Source organism: Carassius auratus, chromosome 28 (assembly GCF_003368295.1).
Source record: "Carassius auratus strain Wakin chromosome 28, ASM336829v1, whole genome shotgun sequence".
NCBI classification, from domain to species: domain Eukaryota; kingdom Metazoa; phylum Chordata; class Actinopteri; order Cypriniformes; family Cyprinidae; genus Carassius; species Carassius auratus.
The window spans coordinates 18,004,887-18,026,252 of record NC_039270.1 but is presented as its reverse complement, the minus strand read 5'-3'; the positions used below and the strand labels follow the sequence as shown (position 1 = coordinate 18,026,252).

The 21,366-nt window shown below is 37.4% G+C and overlaps 1 protein-coding gene across 2 annotated transcripts; it reads left to right on the top strand.

Moving 5' to 3' along the window:
• Positions 1-8,638: 8,638 nt before the first annotated feature.
• LOC113047073 (gastrula zinc finger protein XlCGF8.2DB-like) lies at positions 8,639-15,538 on the top strand. Of its 2 annotated transcripts, none has more exons than XM_026208332.1 (3): positions 8,639-8,720; positions 8,880-9,142; positions 14,502-15,538. In XM_026208332.1, the coding sequence occupies exons 2-3, from the start codon at positions 9,055-9,057 to the stop codon at positions 15,404-15,406; spliced, it is 993 nt and encodes a 330-aa protein (XP_026064117.1). In that variant the 5' UTR covers positions 8,639-8,720; positions 8,880-9,054; the 3' UTR covers positions 15,407-15,538. The 2 variants fall into 2 exon arrangements, with proteins under 2 accessions (XP_026064117.1, XP_026064118.1); XM_026208333.1 differs by having other exon boundaries at positions 8,648-8,720; positions 9,025-9,142.
• Positions 15,539-21,366: the final 5,828 nt, after the last annotated feature.

Here is a 21,366-nt window from a genome sequence, read left to right as displayed (position 1 = left end):
AAAAAATTTTTTTACCCAGTCAAAAACAGCTCTTTTCAAAACATGCTGGTTTGTGGAATTCTACTTTAATGCTAATGATGTCTGCTGAGTCCGCCCCTCTCTTCTGATCTTCTTTTTGAGAGACTGTTTACTTCAGCCACATTTAAAGTGAAACTTGCTAATTAGCACATTATTAGGAAAGGCGATTTGCAATGACTCATTAAAATACATTATACTCACTGCTTCTATAGGTAAGGCTGAGTCATTAAAGGGATAGTTCACTTTCAAATAAAATGTTGGTATGTTTTAGCTTACCTCAAGGGCATCCAAGATGTAGGTGTCTTTGTTTCCGCAGTAGTTTCAATTTTCATATTTTTAAGTCAAACCGTTTCTGTCTGTCAGACACACATAACATTTCAAACATCTTGTAAAAGTGCATGTAGCATTGAATGACCCCTTGCTGAACCACGCCCCCCTTGCCACATATCCCCACCGCCCAACTCAGGCCAGAGAGCCATCCGGCCTGCAGACCACCTTGAACTTAAAAAGCTGCAAATCTAGATAAAAACGAGTGATCCGCGCATTGCATTGCAGAGGAGCGTGGTCCGAACAGAGGGGGAATTCCCTCTCTTAGAGGGCTTACGACTAATGTACAGCACCAGCCGTTCCGCCCCTTCTAAACCCCTGTCCGATGCTTCTGTCTGCAACAGAAAAGGGGGAGAAAAATCAGGAGTGGAACAACAGAGGAGCCTCCACCTGGGTAAAAGCCTGCTGACACGGCTCCATCCACTGCACTGTATCTGGCACCTCCTTTTTAGTAAGATCAGCCAAGGGGCTGATGAGGTCCAAATAATTAGGTACAAACCTTCTGTAATATCCCGCCAGTCCCAGGAATTGTCTCACCTCCTTTTGGTCTTGGGGCGTGGACAGCTCGCAACTGCTGCTGTCTTGTCAATTTGGGGACGCACCTGACCATGCCCCAAGTGGAAGCCCAGATACCTTACCTCCACTTGCCCAAACACACACTTTCACGGGTTGGCCATGAGTCTGGCCCCCCTCAGCAATCTCATGACAGAGCTCAGATGCTGCATATGCTGCTGCCAGTCATTACTAAATATTATGATATCATCTAAATAGGCAGCAGCATATGCAGCATGATGCCATAGAATCTTAGACATGAGATGCTGGAACAGCCCGAACAGAAGGGTAACAAACTGGTGTAATCTGAACAGCGTTGTGAAACCGGTGTTTTCTTTGGACAATGGAGACAAGGGGATCTGCCAATATCACTTTGTTAAGTCCAGTGTCAAAAAAAAAAATGAGCCATACCGAGCCAATCAAGCAGTTCGTCAATCTGCGGCATTGGATACATGTCGAACTTCGACACAGCATTCACCTTGCGGTAATCCACACAGAAACTAACTGAGCCGTCCGTTTTTGGGACTAAAACTATCGGGCTTGCCCAGTTACTGTTGGATTCTTCTATTACTCCAATTTCAAGCATCGCACCTAATTCGGCCTGAACTACTTTTCTCATGTGTTTAGGCAAGCGATACTTTATCTCCCAGTGAAAATTTGCGCAACTTAGTTCCCCTTTTATAAAGTTTGCTCTGTCTGTCCTGGGCTAGCAAAAAATTCTCCAAAGATAGCCTCCTCAAAGTCTGGAATTTTGTTCTCAGGTCCAGTACATAGGGAATTTAGTTTTCCTTAGGACGTCCAACACCCCATGGGGCTGGCATCTATAGAGAAGGTCAAAGAAGGAAAACCCCGTGGAGGCTTGCGGTACCTCTGGCACAGCGAACAAGAGGGGTTCGAAGAATACCCAAAGTAATCGCGCTCTGAGTGAATGATATGCTCTGGTCCCCTCCCTGCCTACCATGGTGACGAGATGCATGTTAAGTGGTGCCCACAGAATAACATAGGTTTCATAGACAACCAAATGCAGGTATGAGATTTTATTAAAGGGTAATCCAAATGGGTAAACAGTCCAGGCAGGGTCAAAACCAGAACTTGAATTAACATTCAACAAGGACTCCGTAACACAGACTCAGACAGACCGGGTATAAATACACAGAAGGATAATGAGGGAACAGGAGACAAGTGGGGAACAATCAATTAACTAAAACAAGGAGGAAGGTGACCAAATAAGGGAACAGGAAGTGATAAGGTGACAGACACCGAGGGAACGGAGGACACCTAGTGGAAACCCAGGGAACACAACCCAGACACTGTGAAAAGCTAGTCCAAAATGCAGCAGCAAGAGTTCTTACTAGAACCAGGAAGTATGACCATATTAGCCCGGTCCTGTCCACACTGCACTGGCTCCCTATCAAACATTGTATAGATTTTAAAATATTGCTTATTACTTATAAGGACTGAGGACAAATTTTGATGTTCCTCTCTTCATTTCGTAGAAGGCTCTTCTCAGAGTCGAGTTGTTTCAGTGCTCTGTCCAGAGCGATGGCAGTAGGCTGCTTCATAGCGTCTGGATAGCCTATAAAAAAGGCAAGGAACTTCACAGTCCAGTGGCAATGTTCTTCCTGAAATCTTCTGATGAAGCTGTTCAGTTCATCAGTGTTTCTTTTTATTTGATTCTCATTCATCTCCATTTTGTCGACTACTCTTTTCAGATCCAGTTGGAGCTTGTTCAGAGCATCCTCCAGACCCTTCATCTCATCAGATTTTTTCTCTTTTTTTTCTTTGGTCTCTGCTTGTTCTTGATACACGTCACTGGTGCATGTTTTCACACTTGCGTTGTGTTTATCATATCTGAAAAATACAGTGCATTTCAAATAAATAACTGAATACAGCGATGTGGTCCAGATTTCATTTGCACGAGACAAGACACTGAACAATTTTCTTACTGAGGACAAATGTAATTCTATACAACAGTTCAATAGGCACTTTCACACTGGAGGAATCTTTTCATAGTTCCTAGAACTACTGTGTGTTCTCACCACAGAAATCAGTAAAGTTTTATTTCTATGAACTCCGTTTGGGGGAACTTAATTACATCCTACTTCAGGGCAGAGTCTAAAACAGTTCTACAGGAGCTGTTGTGCATCTCTGATCAATACAGCAATGTCCGGTTTCTAAATGAATCAAAAAGAAGAGTGCTCACTAATGTAGAGAAGACCTCCCTTCTACTATTTTTTTTTTCACGCTCAGACAGTAACTTTACACATATAATTATGTAGGATTTATACCTATATACATTGAACATTTTTACAAAACATATATTTTTGTTATGACCCAAAACATCTTGTGATCCATGACCCTGAATAGCAAATTATTTGAATACTTCAAATAATCTGTGCAAACAAGACAACAATAACAACAAAAGATAACTTTGGACATCAAATTTACTTGCAATTATAAAATCACCGAGGTGTTTCCCCTTTGAATTAAGTTGGCTATAAGATATTACTAATATTTTCACCTCTTCACAATGTCATCCACTTGTGTTATGATGTCAGCGATCCACTCTTTGGCTTTCATCAGGTACCTCACTGCCAAAACAGGTTTGTTCTTCTCCACGGCTGTTTTCAACATTGGAAACAGGGAGGTGACCAGGTTGGAGCTCGTGCCGACACACTACGAGACAACATAAATCAGTTAATCATGTGATAGACTAGTAAGTCATGACAATCCACAGTGACTACACAACCCTATACAGTTAAAAACATCAGTGAATCATAACAGTATAATAACTTCTGAAGTTATGTGACTCTGTCATGACTAATGGTGGTCATTTCTTATTTTCTAGTTTTCTCTTCCTGTTCTAGCTTGTTGTGTCAAGTTTGATTTTATTATTATCTTCATGCATAAATCCCATTTTTTAAAGCCTGCTTCTCAAATTTTGTCCGGCTTGTACGCTTTCTATTTCCATAATGTTTACACACTCAACTACATCTAGAAGTGGTTGAAAGTGGACAAGCTTTTCAAAACATTTCACACGCCATGATTAGCATCATCCAACAAAGACCAGGAGCCCCCTATCTGAGGGCTGTCCCCCCTAAAAATATCACTACAAACAAGTGACAAGTGACAAGTGACAGTTAACCCTGTCTTAAACCTTTGCAAGCAAATATTTATTATTTATTCGTCACATTTACAGCAGTGTCAGATCCACATTAAGTTCAGCAGCAGAAGCTCTTAAAGTAGCAGCCAAAATACACTAATAACCAGCTGCTGTGATGTGTGTCAATCACAGAACAAAATTACAAAGAGGAAATCAATAACTTCTGTAGTTTTATATAAGCCTTAGAAATGTTAAATTGATAGCTCTCAATTATACGGTAATGTTGAATGGCAAGTCAATGGTTAAATGTTAGGGGAACAATCCATACATCAGTTGGTATCAGTGATACTTTCCTTCAGTCATAAAAAAGAGATTATATGAAATTATTGCAATATAAAAGTATAATTAAAAACATTTATGTTAGGTGGGGTTTTCTGGTCAACTAGTAGTCGTTCATTTTAAGCATTACTCGACTTATTGCAAGTTTACCATTTAACCATTTAATAAACCATTTAAATCCTTATAATGTTCCTCAAATTGCGTACATAGCCTGATAAGCGCTCAAGCACACGCATAAAGCTCACCACAGTGCACCGACAGAAGAAATGATTATGAATGTGTGCAGGGCTGCATTACCATTTTAATAATTCACTGATATACAAGTTTTCTTTTTTTCAGTTTAAGAGATGAAGTCAGCAACACTGCGGATGCGCAAGGTGTGCATGTTTCATACGAATTACATAATCAGATCATTTGCTTTCCTTTTAAATTGCTTCATTTGAAAGTAGACATTTCACTATTTATAGAAATATTATATCTGTCTGTAAGGCAAAGATATACACAGAGTTTTGCGCTCAAGTTCAATATGATGTTAAGTTGTCAGATCAATGTGCTTGCAGTGGTTAAATATCTAAATAAGAGACATCCTCAGTCCCACACCAAACCTAAAATACTATGTGGATGATACAAAATAATTTAATATTTACAATATGACCGTGTGGTGAACCTAAAAACCAAACTGATATTTAACTCTTTTCCCCACCAGCATTTTCAAAAAAGTTGCAAGCCATTGCCAGCGATTTTGATGATTTTCACAAAAATGTGATGGCCCCCAGTAAATTAAACAACATTAGAGCTTCTACTTTAAAAAAAAATCTGTTTTATTCTAGCTTAAAGCATTTTTGTTTATCAACACTTGGATATTAGGTATGCATAACTTTGAGCAAAAAGGTGAGAAAACTTTTTACCAAAAACTACATCTGGATAATATTCAGTACGATTATCAAAGCATAAATCCATTAAATCATTTTCCCTTAACACCTCCAAAGAGATTGCTCTTTTCTCCTTCCTGTTCACGAGTGTTTTTCTTTGGGAGGTTTTGTTCTCGTTCAGAAGATGTGTAATAGCACCCCTCGAGTGTACAACACTGAAAACACAAGAGCTGTAAAAGATTGTCTTTGGGGGGTCTTTTTAAACGTGGTCTCTGTGCCATGTAAACATGTTATATGCCTTTAAAAATTTGCTCTTGATAAATTTTATGTTTATTGTCCCCACCTTCTGTTAATTTACGCCATTGATATTAAGTAATGATTAGTTAAACATTCTGATTAAGTGTTACCGATGACTTTTGTGATTGTATTTGCTTTGTTTCAGTATAAACATACCTAACTCAGCTTGCATCAGCTCTCCAGAGGTTTCTGCAATAAAAAGAGAAAATACAGAGTGGCATCAACAGTGTAATTAACAGCTATAGCTACAAATAGCACATATTCATGTGCTAAAACACAAAAAACAAAGAGACCAACAACAGTGTTTCTGAATGAGCAGCATGCACTGGAGCACTGTCTTCTTAAATATGTTTATCAGCCCAACACAACACAGCTGTAATGTCATGATCCTGGTTTCTTCTCCTCTTTCTCTGTCTCCCTCTTGTGGTCGCACAGTCACTCACACTATCACGCACACACATCCACTCCTCATCTCTTTCAGCTGTTTCCCCTTTCGTTCCCTTCTCCTCACCTGTCCCCTCTTTTGCCCTTGATTGTCTCTGCTTCTTATTCCCTCTTCCTAGCCCTGTCTTGTTGTCAGATTATTCAATGATCTCCTGTGAGAAACGTCTGTTCTCTAGTCCTGTCCTTTCTTGTCCGTGGAAAGTGAAATTATAGATTCTGCTGTGAGTTATACTGCCATCAGACGGTGTGTTATCCAGCTGTGCCTGTTTGCAGAGTACCTGTTCAGCGCCTGCCCTCTGCTGTCTTCAGTTTCTGACTGGGCTGTATGCATCTCAGGGTCCCTGTCTCTGTCCTCGTGGAAGTTAATGCAGATTTTCTGTAATCCAGTTGTCTGGCAGTTTCTGTTCTGGCTCTGATTAATGCCTGTGATTTGTGTTGAGGACAATTTCCTTTATTCATTAAAGACCGTTAACTGCATCCTGCCCTGGTCTCCCTTCTCCTTAACATGTAAGGTCTGTGCCAAGGTTTCACACCAAAAGACCACATTTTACGTAAACACAGAATCTATATTTTTATGTCATTTGATGTGATTGGTAAAATGACCACATCTCCTCAACAGTAGAGCAGATCATAATACACAGAACTGTTATTTCAGGCTTAATGAATGAGTAAAATTGGAAGGTGTCTTACCTGTGGTTTCAGCCATGTTTTTTTAATGATCTTTCACTGGTGAAGCATCCAACTAAAATAAGAAGAATCAACAGAATATAAGCCTAAGTCTCTCAATTTCGCACCACCATTTCTCAGGCCACAGTCCCATTACAATTAATCACGTCTGGTAATCATAGAGAGGAAATATTATTCTTTGTCACTCGCTCACCCCTCACTCCGGTGGTCTTAGGTCATTCCTGGTTAACCACTCACAATCCACAAATTAATTGGTCTGAAAGCACAATCCTATCATGGAGTCCCCATTGTCATGCCATTTGTCTTGTGTCTGCCTTGTCTTCTGTCTCTTCTTATCCTGTGTTGCAGGAGGAGCCGATTGATTTCTCCAGTGTTCCTGAGGTCTACCATGATTTCATGGCTTCACGAAGTTGGACCTTCGCAACGCCTGTCATCTGGTTTGGATCAGGGAGGGCGATGAATGCAAGACGGCTTTTAATACATCCACGGGGCATTTTGAGTACAGGGTCTTTCCATTCGGTTTGACTTATACCCCAGCCGTCTTCCAGGCGCTCGTCAATGACGTGCTGAGAGACATGATGTTCACTCCTTCTGTTTCTTCCACAGATTTTTTGAAAAGCAAATTCAGCTTTGACAGTCGAAGTACTTTGCGTTGTTTTAACAGCCTCTCCTCAATGACTGTTTTGCAGAAGTGCTTGTATCCATTTTCATATATGTTTGTTTCTGTTCTCTCAATTTTGTGTGTGGTCAGATACCGGGTATAATCTCGATAGCAAGTGAAGTGATACCGTGCTTCACTAGCCACCAAGTCCCTGTCTTGGATATGGAGAAGGAGAGACTTGTCCCTTTTCCCTTCAGCGGCGAGTAGCAATTTCCCGGCATGGAGTGTTTCACACTGTGTTAGCTTTTCTTTTAACCTTTTCCTGCTTCTACTTCTCATGTTTGCATATAATGCATTGTACTGGAAGCAGGTGTGGGGCCCGCTTGGACGTGCAGGAATCACGGGCGTAAGATCTCAGAGCCCGTGTTTTAACTGGAGTTGCTTCACCATCCTCTGTCTCTACCACTAAAAGTGCAAAACAATAGATTGAGGTTCTGCACCCTTCCATCACTGATTAAAGAAAAATGGTTTGTAAGTTTCAGCAGGGTATATTGGTTCTACCTGTTCCCTTAACACGGGTAATAAACCTGTTTCACAGCTTTCAGGTGTCCGTCCTTGATGTTAATGAGGCCATAATAGGAAGGGTTAATTTTTGCAGGGTGTTTTTTATTATATTAGTTAATTCATTGTGTAGCTATATTAAGTTAACTCAAATCTAAACTCCCTGAAGTCCTAGACTCAATTAAACCTACTTCCTTCATATCTTTCTTTTTTCTATCTATCCTTCTTTCTAGATTTCTTTCTTTCCTTTTTTTTTTTTCTTATCTATTTATTTTTTTCTTTCTACCTGTCTATTGAACTTTATTGCCTTAGATTTCGGGCTAGGCTTTAAGCCAACTTAAAAGTTTGCCAAAACATTTCATGTAGTTTTTTTTTACTGCAACTACACTGCACATATCTGTATGTGTTGTTCATACTGTATATATATTCAGCTCTTATATGTAATATTTAATTTATATTAGTGTAAATACTACTTTCTTAACTGTATATTACTGTCCATTCTGCACTGTACAGGTCAAAAGTTTAGAAAACATTACGATTTTTTATGTTTTTGAAAGAAGTCTCTTCTACTCGAACCTGCATAAATTAGTAGATATTATAAATATATATATAAATTTCCTGTGATAGTGACAAAAAAATAGCATCATGTCTTCAGTGTCACATGTAACATCCAGTCTATCACATGATCATTAGAAATCATTCTAATATTCTGATTTATTATGAGTGTTGGAAACAGTCCTGCTGTCTAATATATTTGATGTATAAAAGATTAAAAAGAAAAAAAAATCAGCAATAAAACCATGAATGTCCCTGCCAAATGTTCGTCTGTGCGCTAACAGGACTTTTATTTTGTTCTGGCGATGTGACGTCACAAGGCAGCGCCTTGCTCCTGCGTCTGTTTTGATTCAGCTGAAGACAGGTTTGTGGTTCCAGGCATCTAAAGTATTTAATAACGTATTTAATAATTTAGGCGGTTTTATAGTTTGTTCAAGCGAGATCAAATTATTGAATTGTTTACTGAACATGTACAATCCGTTGTTTTGTGTGAGTAAAGCGCGTCTTCACGCATCGCTCCCAGATCAGTTAATCCTAACCACTGATACACTCCCGGTAACAGTGAAGAGAGAATCACTGCGGGCTGATCTAAACAGCGTCAAACCCGCCAGAACACTGCACTTACTGAAGTAGAGAGCTGATTGAGTCTGTGTTTACTTTCATCTCAGTCACGACAGACTGACCACACAAATCCAAACATGGAGTTCATCAAAGAGGAGAGTGAAGATGTGACGATTGAAGAGACATTCAGAGTCAGACGTGAAGACACTGAGGAACAACAAACCGGTTGGTCTTCACTCTCAAAAACATCTCCAGCACTACAGAAGTGAAAACAATAACATACACTCATTTCTATCACTTATGCATCACTATCTAACAAAATAAAATATATAAAATAAAAACCAATATATTTTAAGTTACATAATATATTAATAGACAATATTTATAAAGGAAATAATACAAATAAAGTTTCACATGAATTAGTCAGCATTATAGTAATACCTTGTGGCGTACCGCACATTTAAAAAAACAGTAACAACAACAAGAAAAACTCATTAAAGGAATAATATGCTACATTCTGAGAAACAATTACTTTCTATACTTTTGCAATCAACTTATTTATTCTTTTTATCAACTGACAACCTCAAACAAGCAAAAACTCTTCTGAATCATCAAATAAATGTAATAGGCTAATGGTATTACCATATTTATAATTGTGAGTTAATTTAGTGGATTTTCCGGTGGTGTTTCGGTTGTACCTCTTTATTTTTCTCCTTTGTCACTGTCAGATTCTGTAAATAGATTATACAAGTTTTATGTTTAGCCAGGTTTCAATGTCAGCTTTTCTGCCAATCCTTTAGGTTCCTCATGACCAGTGTTGGGAACGTTACTTTAAAAAAGTAATTAGTTATAGTTACTCACTACTTGTTCCAAAAATAAACTGAGTTAGTAACTGAATTACTCTATAATAAAAGTAACTCGTTACCAGGGAAAGTAACTATTTTAAGTATAGAATATTATTATTATTTTTTTTTTTCACAAGTCATCAGTTGAAATGAGTAGAACAGACAGGTACATAACTTTCAATATTTATTGCAGGTCAACAGACAGCAAGAGTTTTATCCTGCACTTCAAGTATTATCTTTGTAAGAAAAGTGTTTTTGGCCACTGGCTTTATATATATATGCGTGTGTCACACATTACATGTACACATTACATGCATGTTCTTGCCTTTGACCGCAATGATTTTGAAGTAGTGCTTATATCTTCACCTCGAAAATGCCAACTTTTCATCGGATTGCTCCTCACTCGCCATCTTTGCTGCTGCTGCGAATCTCGCGTGCGTGCGTGTGTTAGGGCTGGGCGATATGGAGCAAAAAATATATCTCGATATATTTTGCTATATCTTGATATATAATATATATCTCGATATCTTTATAGGAAAAATAACCCCCCAAAAACTACTGCAAAAACAAATATGCCAAATATTAAATGTTTAGGGCCCTATGAAACGTTTTATTTTTTTTCTTCACCATATGTTTTATTGTTACCTAATTCTGTGTTTTAGCATGTGTAATTATTTAAATGCATAAAAAAAACAATCTCTTAAAATCTTAAAATAGCCTTATGTGAAATGTTTTTTTCCCTTCAGAAATTCTGTGTATTTACATTTTTCTGGTTACCAAACAAAGGCATAAAACATTCATGTAATTTATCTTTTCATTATTTAAAATTTTTTTGGTAAACAAAGGGGATTTACTATTAAAAATAAAACATGGAAGAAATGTTGTGTGATTATTCCTTAAAAAATTATGTTCGTTTCATTTTAATAGTAGTAGTAGTGGGCTACGTACATTCTGCTGAAAAATAGTTATAGATTTCTAGCAAATACTTTTATTTTACAGTTCTGTGTATGTGATACTGCAGTCTATGATGTGATATGAGCTAGTTTACCCTTACGAAAATTAACCATGGTTTTACTACAAATAAAACCAAAAAACCATGGTTACTGTAGTTAAACCATGGTAACCACAAATTAACCATGGTTTTGCTATATTAACCATAGTTTAACCATGGTACTTGTAGTAAATCTGTGGTTTTACAAATGGCAGTCAATACGCCAAAAAACCATGGGTTACTACAGTTTTACTATAATAAAACCATGGTTATTTTTCGTAAGGGTTACTCAAATCAAACTGTCAAATGGTCATGAAGTGACTCTCAGTGCAGTTCTGGAGATGTTCTCATATTTATTTAGTTAGAGGAAAGACGCTGAAATCAGCGCAAGTGTCACGCACGCTTCCGTATGTTTAATGAATGAAGATGCGCTTCTGCGCCATTCATTAACACAGACACGCAGAACATGCAGGATTCATATTTAAATAGACTTTTCCGGGTTAATATTTGCAGATATTAGTCCATATCGTGATTTGATGTAAGTGCATGACCTACTTTTAATTCATTCAAAATTTGACAAATTCCGTGACATTCTGCGTTAAACTGTAAATTCCGTTTTTATGACTGGATTCCGCGATTCCGTCCACGTTTTCTGCATCGCGGAAATCAAAGGGCCCTACAGTAGACATCTGCCTGCTGTTCGCCCAACGCCTTAAAACCGAAGTATCTCAATATTAATGGAACCAGTTGTCCTTTTTTTTTTTTTTTTTTTTTGACTAGTTCTCTACACGCGAGGGGAAGGGGGGACAAAAGCAAAGAGGCGGGGGGCGAGCGAGCGGGGGCAAGCACAGCAAAGTGGCGGAATCAGAATTAAATATAAACAATATATCGATATTTATGATATGGCAAAATCCATATCGTGTTTAAAAAATATCTCGATATATTTTAAATATCGAGATATCGCCCACCCCTAGTGTGTGTGTGTGTTTGACGCCGCTGTCGTAAAAACACTGGCTCTGATTGGCTACCACAATCGCTTATCTCGTTATTAACCCACCTCCTCACTCGCTGTGTGAGCCTGGTGTGCGTACATAGTTTATTAAATCAATGCAAAGTAACGCACCGCATTTAACGTCCAGTAATGTTAACGGCGTTATAATGATGGGAAAAGTAATTAGTTAGATTACCCCGTTACTGAAAAAATAACGTCGTTATGAACGCTGTTCTTTTAAACGGCGTTATTCCAAACACTGCTCATGTATATCTCATGTTCCTGTTTATGAATGGCTTTTGTCAAGTGCATAGGAGTAAAGCAGAGCACCTAATACTGAGCCCTGAGGCACTCCATATTTTGCATTTACATAAAGTAGTAACAGATAAAATAGACAATGGCCAATAGCGAATAATTCACATAATTCAACATAACTGAATTCCAACGTAATTCTCAAGCTATATATCATGGTCTGTGTTATTGAAAAATCTAATGTCACTAGAAGAGAGATGTACTGGAAACTAGGTGCCGAATGTAGGTAATTTGTAAATAATCATAGTTTCTGTGCTATTATGGCAGCTTATAGAGGTGATATCGCTATAGAGTTAGAACCTGTTGAATGCGGTTTACAGGTTTAATAGAAAGGGAATGATGTGTGCCAAATGATTCGCTGTAGAAACTAAATATTTTAATGGTTGCTGACAAAATAGCTCAAATCGAGAGCCAATGCATTGCAAACGCAATGCCGTGAAATAAAATGTCATGATGTATTGAAGAAGAGTGGCTTGATTTAAGTGCTGAAAATAATGGATGATGGGCACAGAATGGTAACAAAACTCTTTTTATCACTGATAAATTTACTGTCACACAGGTGTTAATAAAAAGTTAAAAAGAGCATTTATTCAAAATCGAAATCTTTACTAAAAATATAAGTCTTTGCTATCATTTTTTATCCATTTAACACATCCTTGCTGAATAAAAGTAATAGTTTCTTTAAAAAAAAATGTAATACACACTTTTTATTTGTCAAAGAATCCTGAAAAATATCACGTCCCAAAATATATATTAAGTAGCACAACTGTTTCCAGCACTAATAATTAATCATCATATTAGAACGATTTCTGAAGATCATGTGACACTGAAGACTGGAGTAATGATGCTGAAAATACAGCTGCGCATAACACAAATAAATTATACTTTAGTAAGTATATTAAAATAAAAAACTTTAAAATCCAATAATATTTCACATTATTTTGTGAAATAATATATTTTTTATCAAATAGATACAGCCTTAAAAAACGTATTTAAAAAACGTTTCTGATCCCAAACTTTGAACGGCAGTATTTTATTCATAAATTTTTTTTTAAATGAATTTAGTCACGAGTCAAATTAAATACAAATAGCACATTACAAGTTACACACTTGTTTTGTGTGCGTGCTCTACAGGTCTGATATAAAGAAAATTGATTGGGACATGTCCTACAGAAAGGAAAAAGTAAACAATATTAATAACAGCTTCTGGGATCGGGGTGGCAACATGGCAAAAGTATACAATTTTTCAAGTTGTCTCAGCAGTACAAACTAATTTACCTATTTTAAAAACAAATCCTTACAAAGTAAAAAGAATACATTAAAAAAAGATTGACTGCCCTATGTATCTAAGTGGGTGAAGATGAAAACCTTTAAATTGTTTCTTTATCACCATTATTATCTTCGTCATTAAAAAATGAATAAAGGTACAAATGATCGTACAAATGATCGCACGATGATAAATATGGTGGAAGAAAACAATTGTCATTTGAATATCACACCTCTAAAAACACCCTGGTTTAGAAGCATCGCCCCTAGAGTTAATGAAACCCGGCCAAAAAGATGAGGTAATATCCACCTGTTAAACTTGTGACTGCAAACAATTAGGCAATTAATTTAAACCTATGTCATTTATATGTATATTGAAATACTGGTAGGCTAAATATAAACATTATATTTAGTTTACCTTACTCTACAATAAATATTTAAATTTAACTATTTTCAAAGCAACAAGAATGAAAAATAGTTATAAAATTATATATTAAACTATAAATTAAAACACAAAATAGCCCTAAGGCGTTATACTTCACTCATGTTATAATATCCATGTACAATCCTTCATTGAGCTAAAATGTTTGTTTGGGTGCTGCACACTCATTGGACCTTTTAAAATAAACAGTGCAATTTGGTTGACGGCATAGAAGCATTGAATCCTCATGGTCTTGTTTACGCTGCTAATCATGCATATAAATCTAAAGCCCTGTATAAAACAAAAATGGAGAAGATATTCTAATCTTACTGGTTAACAATGAATTAATAGCCATCATTTGATAAAAAATTTAAAAATAAATATCATTCTACAATTCTTCACCGTATTTATGTGTTGAAACGACTGTAGGCCCTTATGTTTTTCTTATGTTTTTTCATAAAGCAGGTGTATTCAACAAGAGCTTTCAAGAAATTGATTAAATATAAAAATAATACACTATATACACCTGACATTTGTTGTGAATGCATGCTGCGTTATATAGTATACTAAGATGTAGGTGCCAGAACTGCAAATAATAGAATGTATTAATATAATTTAACACAATATTTCTTTCATAGAATGGGAGTTATCACAATTCTTGTCTCCACGATCTGCTCACTCATCTTTCAGTAGCTCAGTGGGTTGGTATTTGCTCCATTCAACATGGGTTAACTTGTTTTTGTCTCTTTTCTTCATAGAGCTGATAGCGCTGAAAGAGGAGAATCAAGAACTGAGTGTAATGGAAAAGAAACATCATGATTTTGTAACTGGAGAACAGACATCCTCAAGAGTTCAAAACACTGAAAGCTTTAATCGGCACACGACGGTTCACTCAGGAGAGAACTTGTTTAAATGCGATCAGTGTGGAAGACAGTTCTGGAACATTAAACATCTCCACAGACACACATTACTTCATTCCAAAGAAAAGCCTTTTAAATGCCAGCAGTGTGAAAAGTGTTTTAAAATCGAGAAATACCTGAAGAATCACATGAAGATTCACAGCGGACAGAAGCCGTTCACGTGCACTCAGTGTGGGAAGTGTTTCGGTCATAAAGTCTGCCTCAAGAATCACATGACCCTTCACACCGGAGAGAAGCCTTACACCTGCAGACTGTGTGGAAAGAGATTCACACAAAGCGGGAATCTTAAATCTCACACGAGAGTTCACACCGGAGAGAAACGCTACACTTGTCCTCACTGCAAAAAACAATTCGGCCACAAAAACAGCCTCAATGATCACTTGAGGATTCACACCGGAGAGAAGCCCTTCACATGCCAACACTGTGACGAGAGATTTAAACACAAAGGGTCTTTAGAAATGCACGTGATGCGTCACGCTGGAGAGATGCCCTTCACCTGCCAACTGTGCGGGAAGGGCTTCGCACAGAGAGCAAATCTGAAGAATCACATAAGAGTTCACACTGGAGAGAAGCCGTTCATCTGTTCCCACTGCGGAAAGGGTTTCACTTTTAAAGGAAACCTTAAGATTCACATGAGGATTCACACTAGAGAGAAGCCGTACTCGTGCTCTCAGTGTGAGATGAGGTTCCTCTATAAAAGAGACCTGAAACAGCATTTACAAACCCAGTGTTCCTCAGAGTGACGAGAGGCTGTTTGTGTGTGTGAAACGGTTCACATGACCTTAGAGGCTTTTTTATTTTGTCATGGTCAGAAGTGGCCACATGTTCATATGTGCATCCTTTCAGGTTGCAATAAACATCCTCTCATTTTGATGACATTTACATTGTCATTTTGCAGGTGCATTTATCCAAAGCGACTTACAATTTGGGGAATACATAAAGCGATTCTTCTTAAAGAGGCAAACAGACACAGGAAGTGCTTGTAATATCAAGATTCACGCATTATTCAAATGAGTACAAGATAGAAAGAGAAGCAATAAAGAGAAAGGCAGTTTTTTATTTAAGGCATTTCTCATACATTTGATTGGTTTTAAATGTGCATTGTGTAATATTAAGGAGGATCCGTTGACAGAAATGCAATATTATATACATAATAGTGCTGTCAAAATTAGCGCGTTAACGCATTCGATTAATTTGAAATATTTAACGCGTTAAAAAAAAATAACGCAATTAACGCGGTTGCAGTTTTTTTTATTTCCAGTTGTGGCCTATGTGTGTTCAACGTGCAAAGAAATATGGATAAGACCAAGGAAGGACTTTTAGACGGAAAGTTTCAGTATAAAACTTTGCCGGATTACTCTTCAGTCTGCCACAAGAAACATTACTCTTCATTTAGTCTGCCACAAGAAACAGCAACATTAAAATCATGAACTCAAATATCATTGTTTAAAAAAAAACCAAAAAAACAATGACTGTAACAGTGCGTAAATCAGACCTTTCTGTAACGCTAACGTTAATAAGCTTAAGCGAAAATAACGAAATAATTGTGTAGCTGAGTATTTTTTGTACACAGTGCCGCGAACTGTCAATCACTCCTGTGCGCGTGCATCACTGTCCTCCTCAGCTGCAGAAACTTGCGCTCTCTCTCTTCATCAAGCTTTAAAACAAAAAGGGGACAAAAAGATCATATTGTCTTTGTGCATAGGCTATAGATTAATTAGATAAATGAATATCTAAATTTGTGCCTTGCCGTCTACGGTATTTTTTTAGAACTTAGAAAAAAGATGCTGCAGCCAATGAACAGCCAGCGGGGGCTGGCTGCAGGACGACTCAACCTCTGCAGACAGTTTTTAATGTTTATCAGACAATAAATACTCAAGATTTTGCTTTAGTATAACTCACAACGAGTTTCACACACCTTCTCCGGCCACGTTGAGTTGTTGACACTTAACAGTGGGAAAAGCGACACATGCGCTATTCACTTGTATAACTTAAGGGTGAATGGGTAATGTAGTTTCTGCTCTGGGTGGGATGAATTAGGAAGCTTGCATTGTGAAGGGCGCTCTGAAAATCGGCAGTGCAGGTAAAAGATTAAAACCTCTATTAAAACAGATGTCCAAATGAGCGTACCGGTACGCTACAAGCACGTTCTGGGCGCACGGAGAGGTGGCGGTAAGCTCAAGAGCTATATTTGGAAGTGGCGGTACTGAGTACAGATGCTTACCGGCCCACTTAAAGCACTGGCAATGACTATACTTTGGAATTTTTTTGCAGTCCACTTAGAATTCAACATGGAAATCATTTTTGTTTTTTATTGGCATTGATTGTTTTGAAATTCAAATGATACTTACATGCCTGTGTTTTTATTTCTGTAATAAATATGGCTTTCAAGCCAACAGTTAATTTGGAGGATATTGATGGTTTATTGCAGGTATGTTGTAGGTACATGAGAAAATCTGTGTTACAAGTTAAACAAAAATTCCAATAAACAATCATATTTTGAATTTAAATAGTTTCTTTGTCTTGAGTTTACATTAATTATTTACATTTTACATTTACATATCCAAAAAGTTTCAGTCTTTTAATTGCGATTAATCGCGATTAATTTTAAAAAAATGTGCGATTAATTAGTTAATTTTTTTTAATCGATTGACAGCACTAATACATAACTATGTTTTCAGAGGTGTATTAAGACCTTTTTTATTACCTTTGAATGTACAGTAGCCCTAAACAGTCAAATAGAGTTTATTTCGTCAGGACGCGATAATGAAAACGTATCAATAATATTCACAATAACATCAGTTCATTGAATAATTTAAGTAAATTTCCCTTTGTGAAGCAAGCTCATTGCTAGCTACTCTCGGACGATGACTTCTTACTCTTTCTTAATTAATAGATTAAACGGAAACAAAACACTAACGGGTTTTATTTAAACGCATCTAAAACAAAATGTGTATATATATATATATATATATATATATATATTTTTACAACAGCACTTTTAACAATTTTAATAAACACTCTTGCTGTAAAATAGCAAAATGTATACATTGTGACCAAATAATCTGTTTATAATTGGATCGACTGCTCAGTTGGAATTAAATCTTGATCTGATTGAAAAGGATTGTCTTAATTTTATTAACAATAAAAATATATAATTCTAATGGATAAATATAATGGCATTATATGATAATAGATAATAGGCTTAGCTATAAACAAACCATAATAATAATAATTTAAAGCGAAACATAAGGTAAGCTTGGGCTCTCTCATTCTCTCACTCGGGAGAAATCCAAACGTCTCCATATTTGTGATGTTGCCCATTTAAAGCTTAACTGTTATAGTTCACGCATGTTTCAGTATCGACGGAAAAAAAATAACAAAAATATGCCAAAGTGGACCACTGCTCGCGCCGAATGTCACGGTGAAAGACTGCTGTTTCCACTGAACATGTGCGTGAGGGACCCGCATGATCAAACAACTGAAACAGAAAAACAAGAATAACAAATAATAATAATAAACTACAGTTAATAATAATTTTTCTAAAAGATGGACTTTTCTCTTTTCACTCTGCATATGGAACCTGAAGATTTTTTTTAAGTCCTTAAACCCGAAGTGTCCCGTCGGTGGTACAACCCCTCGGCGAAAATGTTTCTTTTATTCAACTCTTAAATAGCGCTGAGTAATTCCTCTAAAACGGAGTGTGTCACCTAGTGATGAAAAAAATTTATTGTCATTTTTTTAAAACTACTGCATTGATCAACAAAAAATAGGTATAATTTGAAAGCTTACAGAGTGAATGTAGCCATTATTGCCGCGTTTCCACTGAAATTACCCAGAACATTTGTACCAGGAACTTTTCCCCCCAGACCTGTTGCTTTCTGCATTTCCACCATGGTGTAAAGTACTGTGAAGATTGGGCAAATAGACTGGTGACGTAGGTTTGCAAGCATTTACAAAGTACGCTGATTTTGGACGTGCATCCTCAGTAGTTCAGACTTTGTGCATTCGATTCGGGAGTGTGATGTCCGCGACGACACTCAGCTCGTCTTGGCCACTGCTATTTTCCTCTCTGTACAATAAAACGAAATAGAATATCAAATACCACTGACTCTTTTCGTTTTCATTTGCACATAATAACAGCTGCAGAAATGTACTTAGTTCAGGGAGTACAGCCATTACAATGAAACGAAATATTATATAAATTTAACTTTTTTATTTTCATGTTAACATATAGATATATTGAATACAGACCAAAGATTACCTGTTAGATTTACCCAAAACTAATTATATTTTATGTTTAACTACTAAAGAGACATCAGAGCCAGCCGCACACATCAGAAAGACTAGCCGAGGTGAGGCTGCTCTCTGTGGATAGATGATCACTGAGCTCCCGCTGATCCACAGATTTGAGTTTTAAACGACTACATTCTCACCTGAAATACTTTTAAAATTACATTTCATGACACAATAACAGTAGTGTTTTGAAAATGATCCGAATAAATGGTGGTTGAACTCAACCAATGCTGCGTGAGCTCAACCAATCAGGATGTTTAGCGCCCAAGTCCCGCCCCCGAAAGTTCCGGAACTTTGAAAAAGTACCACCTCGCCAGCAGGGACTTTCTGAGGGGCATTTTTTACCCAGAACTTTATTTAGTTCCTGGTTCCTGCGGTGGAAACACACCGAGTACCAGGCCAAAGTGCCTAGTTCCTGCAGTGTAAACACGGCTAATGATTATCTCCAAAGTAGTGCCGAGTTATTTGCTGATAAAATAAAAAAAAAAAAAATATATCAGTTTATGAAGGAGGGGAAATTACTATGTACTGCAATGTGTCAAAAACATCATACAGCTCAGATAGTCATGTTTCATATGTCATTTTCTTGTTTAGGCCTTGACTAAACCTGAGTGAGTTAAGTACCCTGCGAGACCTTTATGTAAATAATATACTGATGTGGCATTCACGTGGTGTTTTTCCACTCATAACTTCATGAAACATGGAAACATCCTTATTTAAAGCAGATTCTCACGATTAAAAAGAGACCAAAGTCACCATAATCTGTCTCTTAGATCTAAAGATAAGATATATGTAAAAAGAGTAGATATACAGATTGTATTTTTTACTGTAATAAAATGCAAAAGGCAAAACACATTTTGTTTTGTAGATTGATATTATTACTATTATTGTTTTACTATAGTACAATAGATGTGAATTCATTGTAAAATTTAAATTCATTTTCAAGTAACCTCTGTAATTAAAAATGTCATCAAATCATGAGTGTTTTCAGCATTTATACTTCAAAATCATGATACCCTTCAATAATATAATTGAACATACAGGCTACAGTTAGGTTTATGCATTCCCCATATTGTGTGGTGAGCGCACTGGCGCCGTTGTCCTGTGGCTGTCGTCAAATCATTCAAGTGGATACTGAATCTATACATGATATTAGGCAATTTGGGTATACAACAATTCACAATAAAGCGCTATATAAATGCATCATTCATTCTTTCATGCAAGAAGAAAGTAAGGTTATATCCCAGGCGCTCTAAAATAATGCTATAGTGATAGTGATGAATGCAGCCAAAGAAAAACATGAAGAAAAGAAAGTGGAAAAACTAGTAAGACAAATAAATGATAGCCATTTACATATTAAACTGTTGGTAAGCCACAACAAAAGTTATTTAGGAATATTATAATTTTTTTAATTGCATTTAAGACTGCTGTATCCCATGCAGCTCAAAAAAAGTGTAATGTTTATAGCTGGTCCATTATTTTTTTAGTGTGAAATAAATGGTCGCATAGCACATATCCACAAGGATATTCAATCAAGGAAAACAACCACAGCCCAAATGGAAAGCTCCAAAGACGAAAATTACGTCAGAAACACGACTGAATGCTAGCAAAGCTGATCAAACAGCGACCATGGCGGCTAACGTAATGTCTCGATCCCGCCTCTCAGGGAACCGAGGTTACGATAGTAACCGGAGACGTTCCCTCTTGAGGCGGTAACTCAACATTACGTCAGCTAAGATGTATATGGGAACTGTATAAAATCCCGCCGTGAGAGCAGTGAAGATAAGCCCTGAACGGAGTCAATCACCCACACACATAAGCAGGACAGTTCTAGCCAATGGCCGTGTCGCTAAGAGTGCTCGCATCTGATAGGCGGAACTAGACCAATGAGACATCTGCTCCGACCCTTACGAAATTTGCATATCTTCATGCAATAAGCGTGAAGCCCACACTAAACAGAGCAGACACAACACATAAAGCACTCAAGCATGAGAGTTAAACACAGAAACTGTAGAAAGCGTAAAACATCTGACACGGAACAGGTCCCTGGGTCAATATGAATGTTCTCGCACCATTTTGTGAAAACTCCCCACTTCAGAGTGTAGAGGCGTCTCGTAGATGCAGCGCGAGCTTCCGTAAGCGTACTCAGCACCCTTGAGTGCAGAGCGTCCTGCCCGTTTATGGTCCCCGCAGCGGCCACACATGAAGGTTCCACAGCTCGGGGCTGGGGTGCCATATCGTGCCGTTCCGAGGCTAGAAGCACTGGCTGGGGGGCGGCCCGCGGTGGGCATTGTGTGTTGTTGGCACTCTCGCGCCCTCAAGAGTCCATTATAATCATTGCTTGTGACTTTGCGCTGTCCTGAGACAGGGCGAGTGACACAGTGTTGGGTGCACGAGGAAGAGAAAG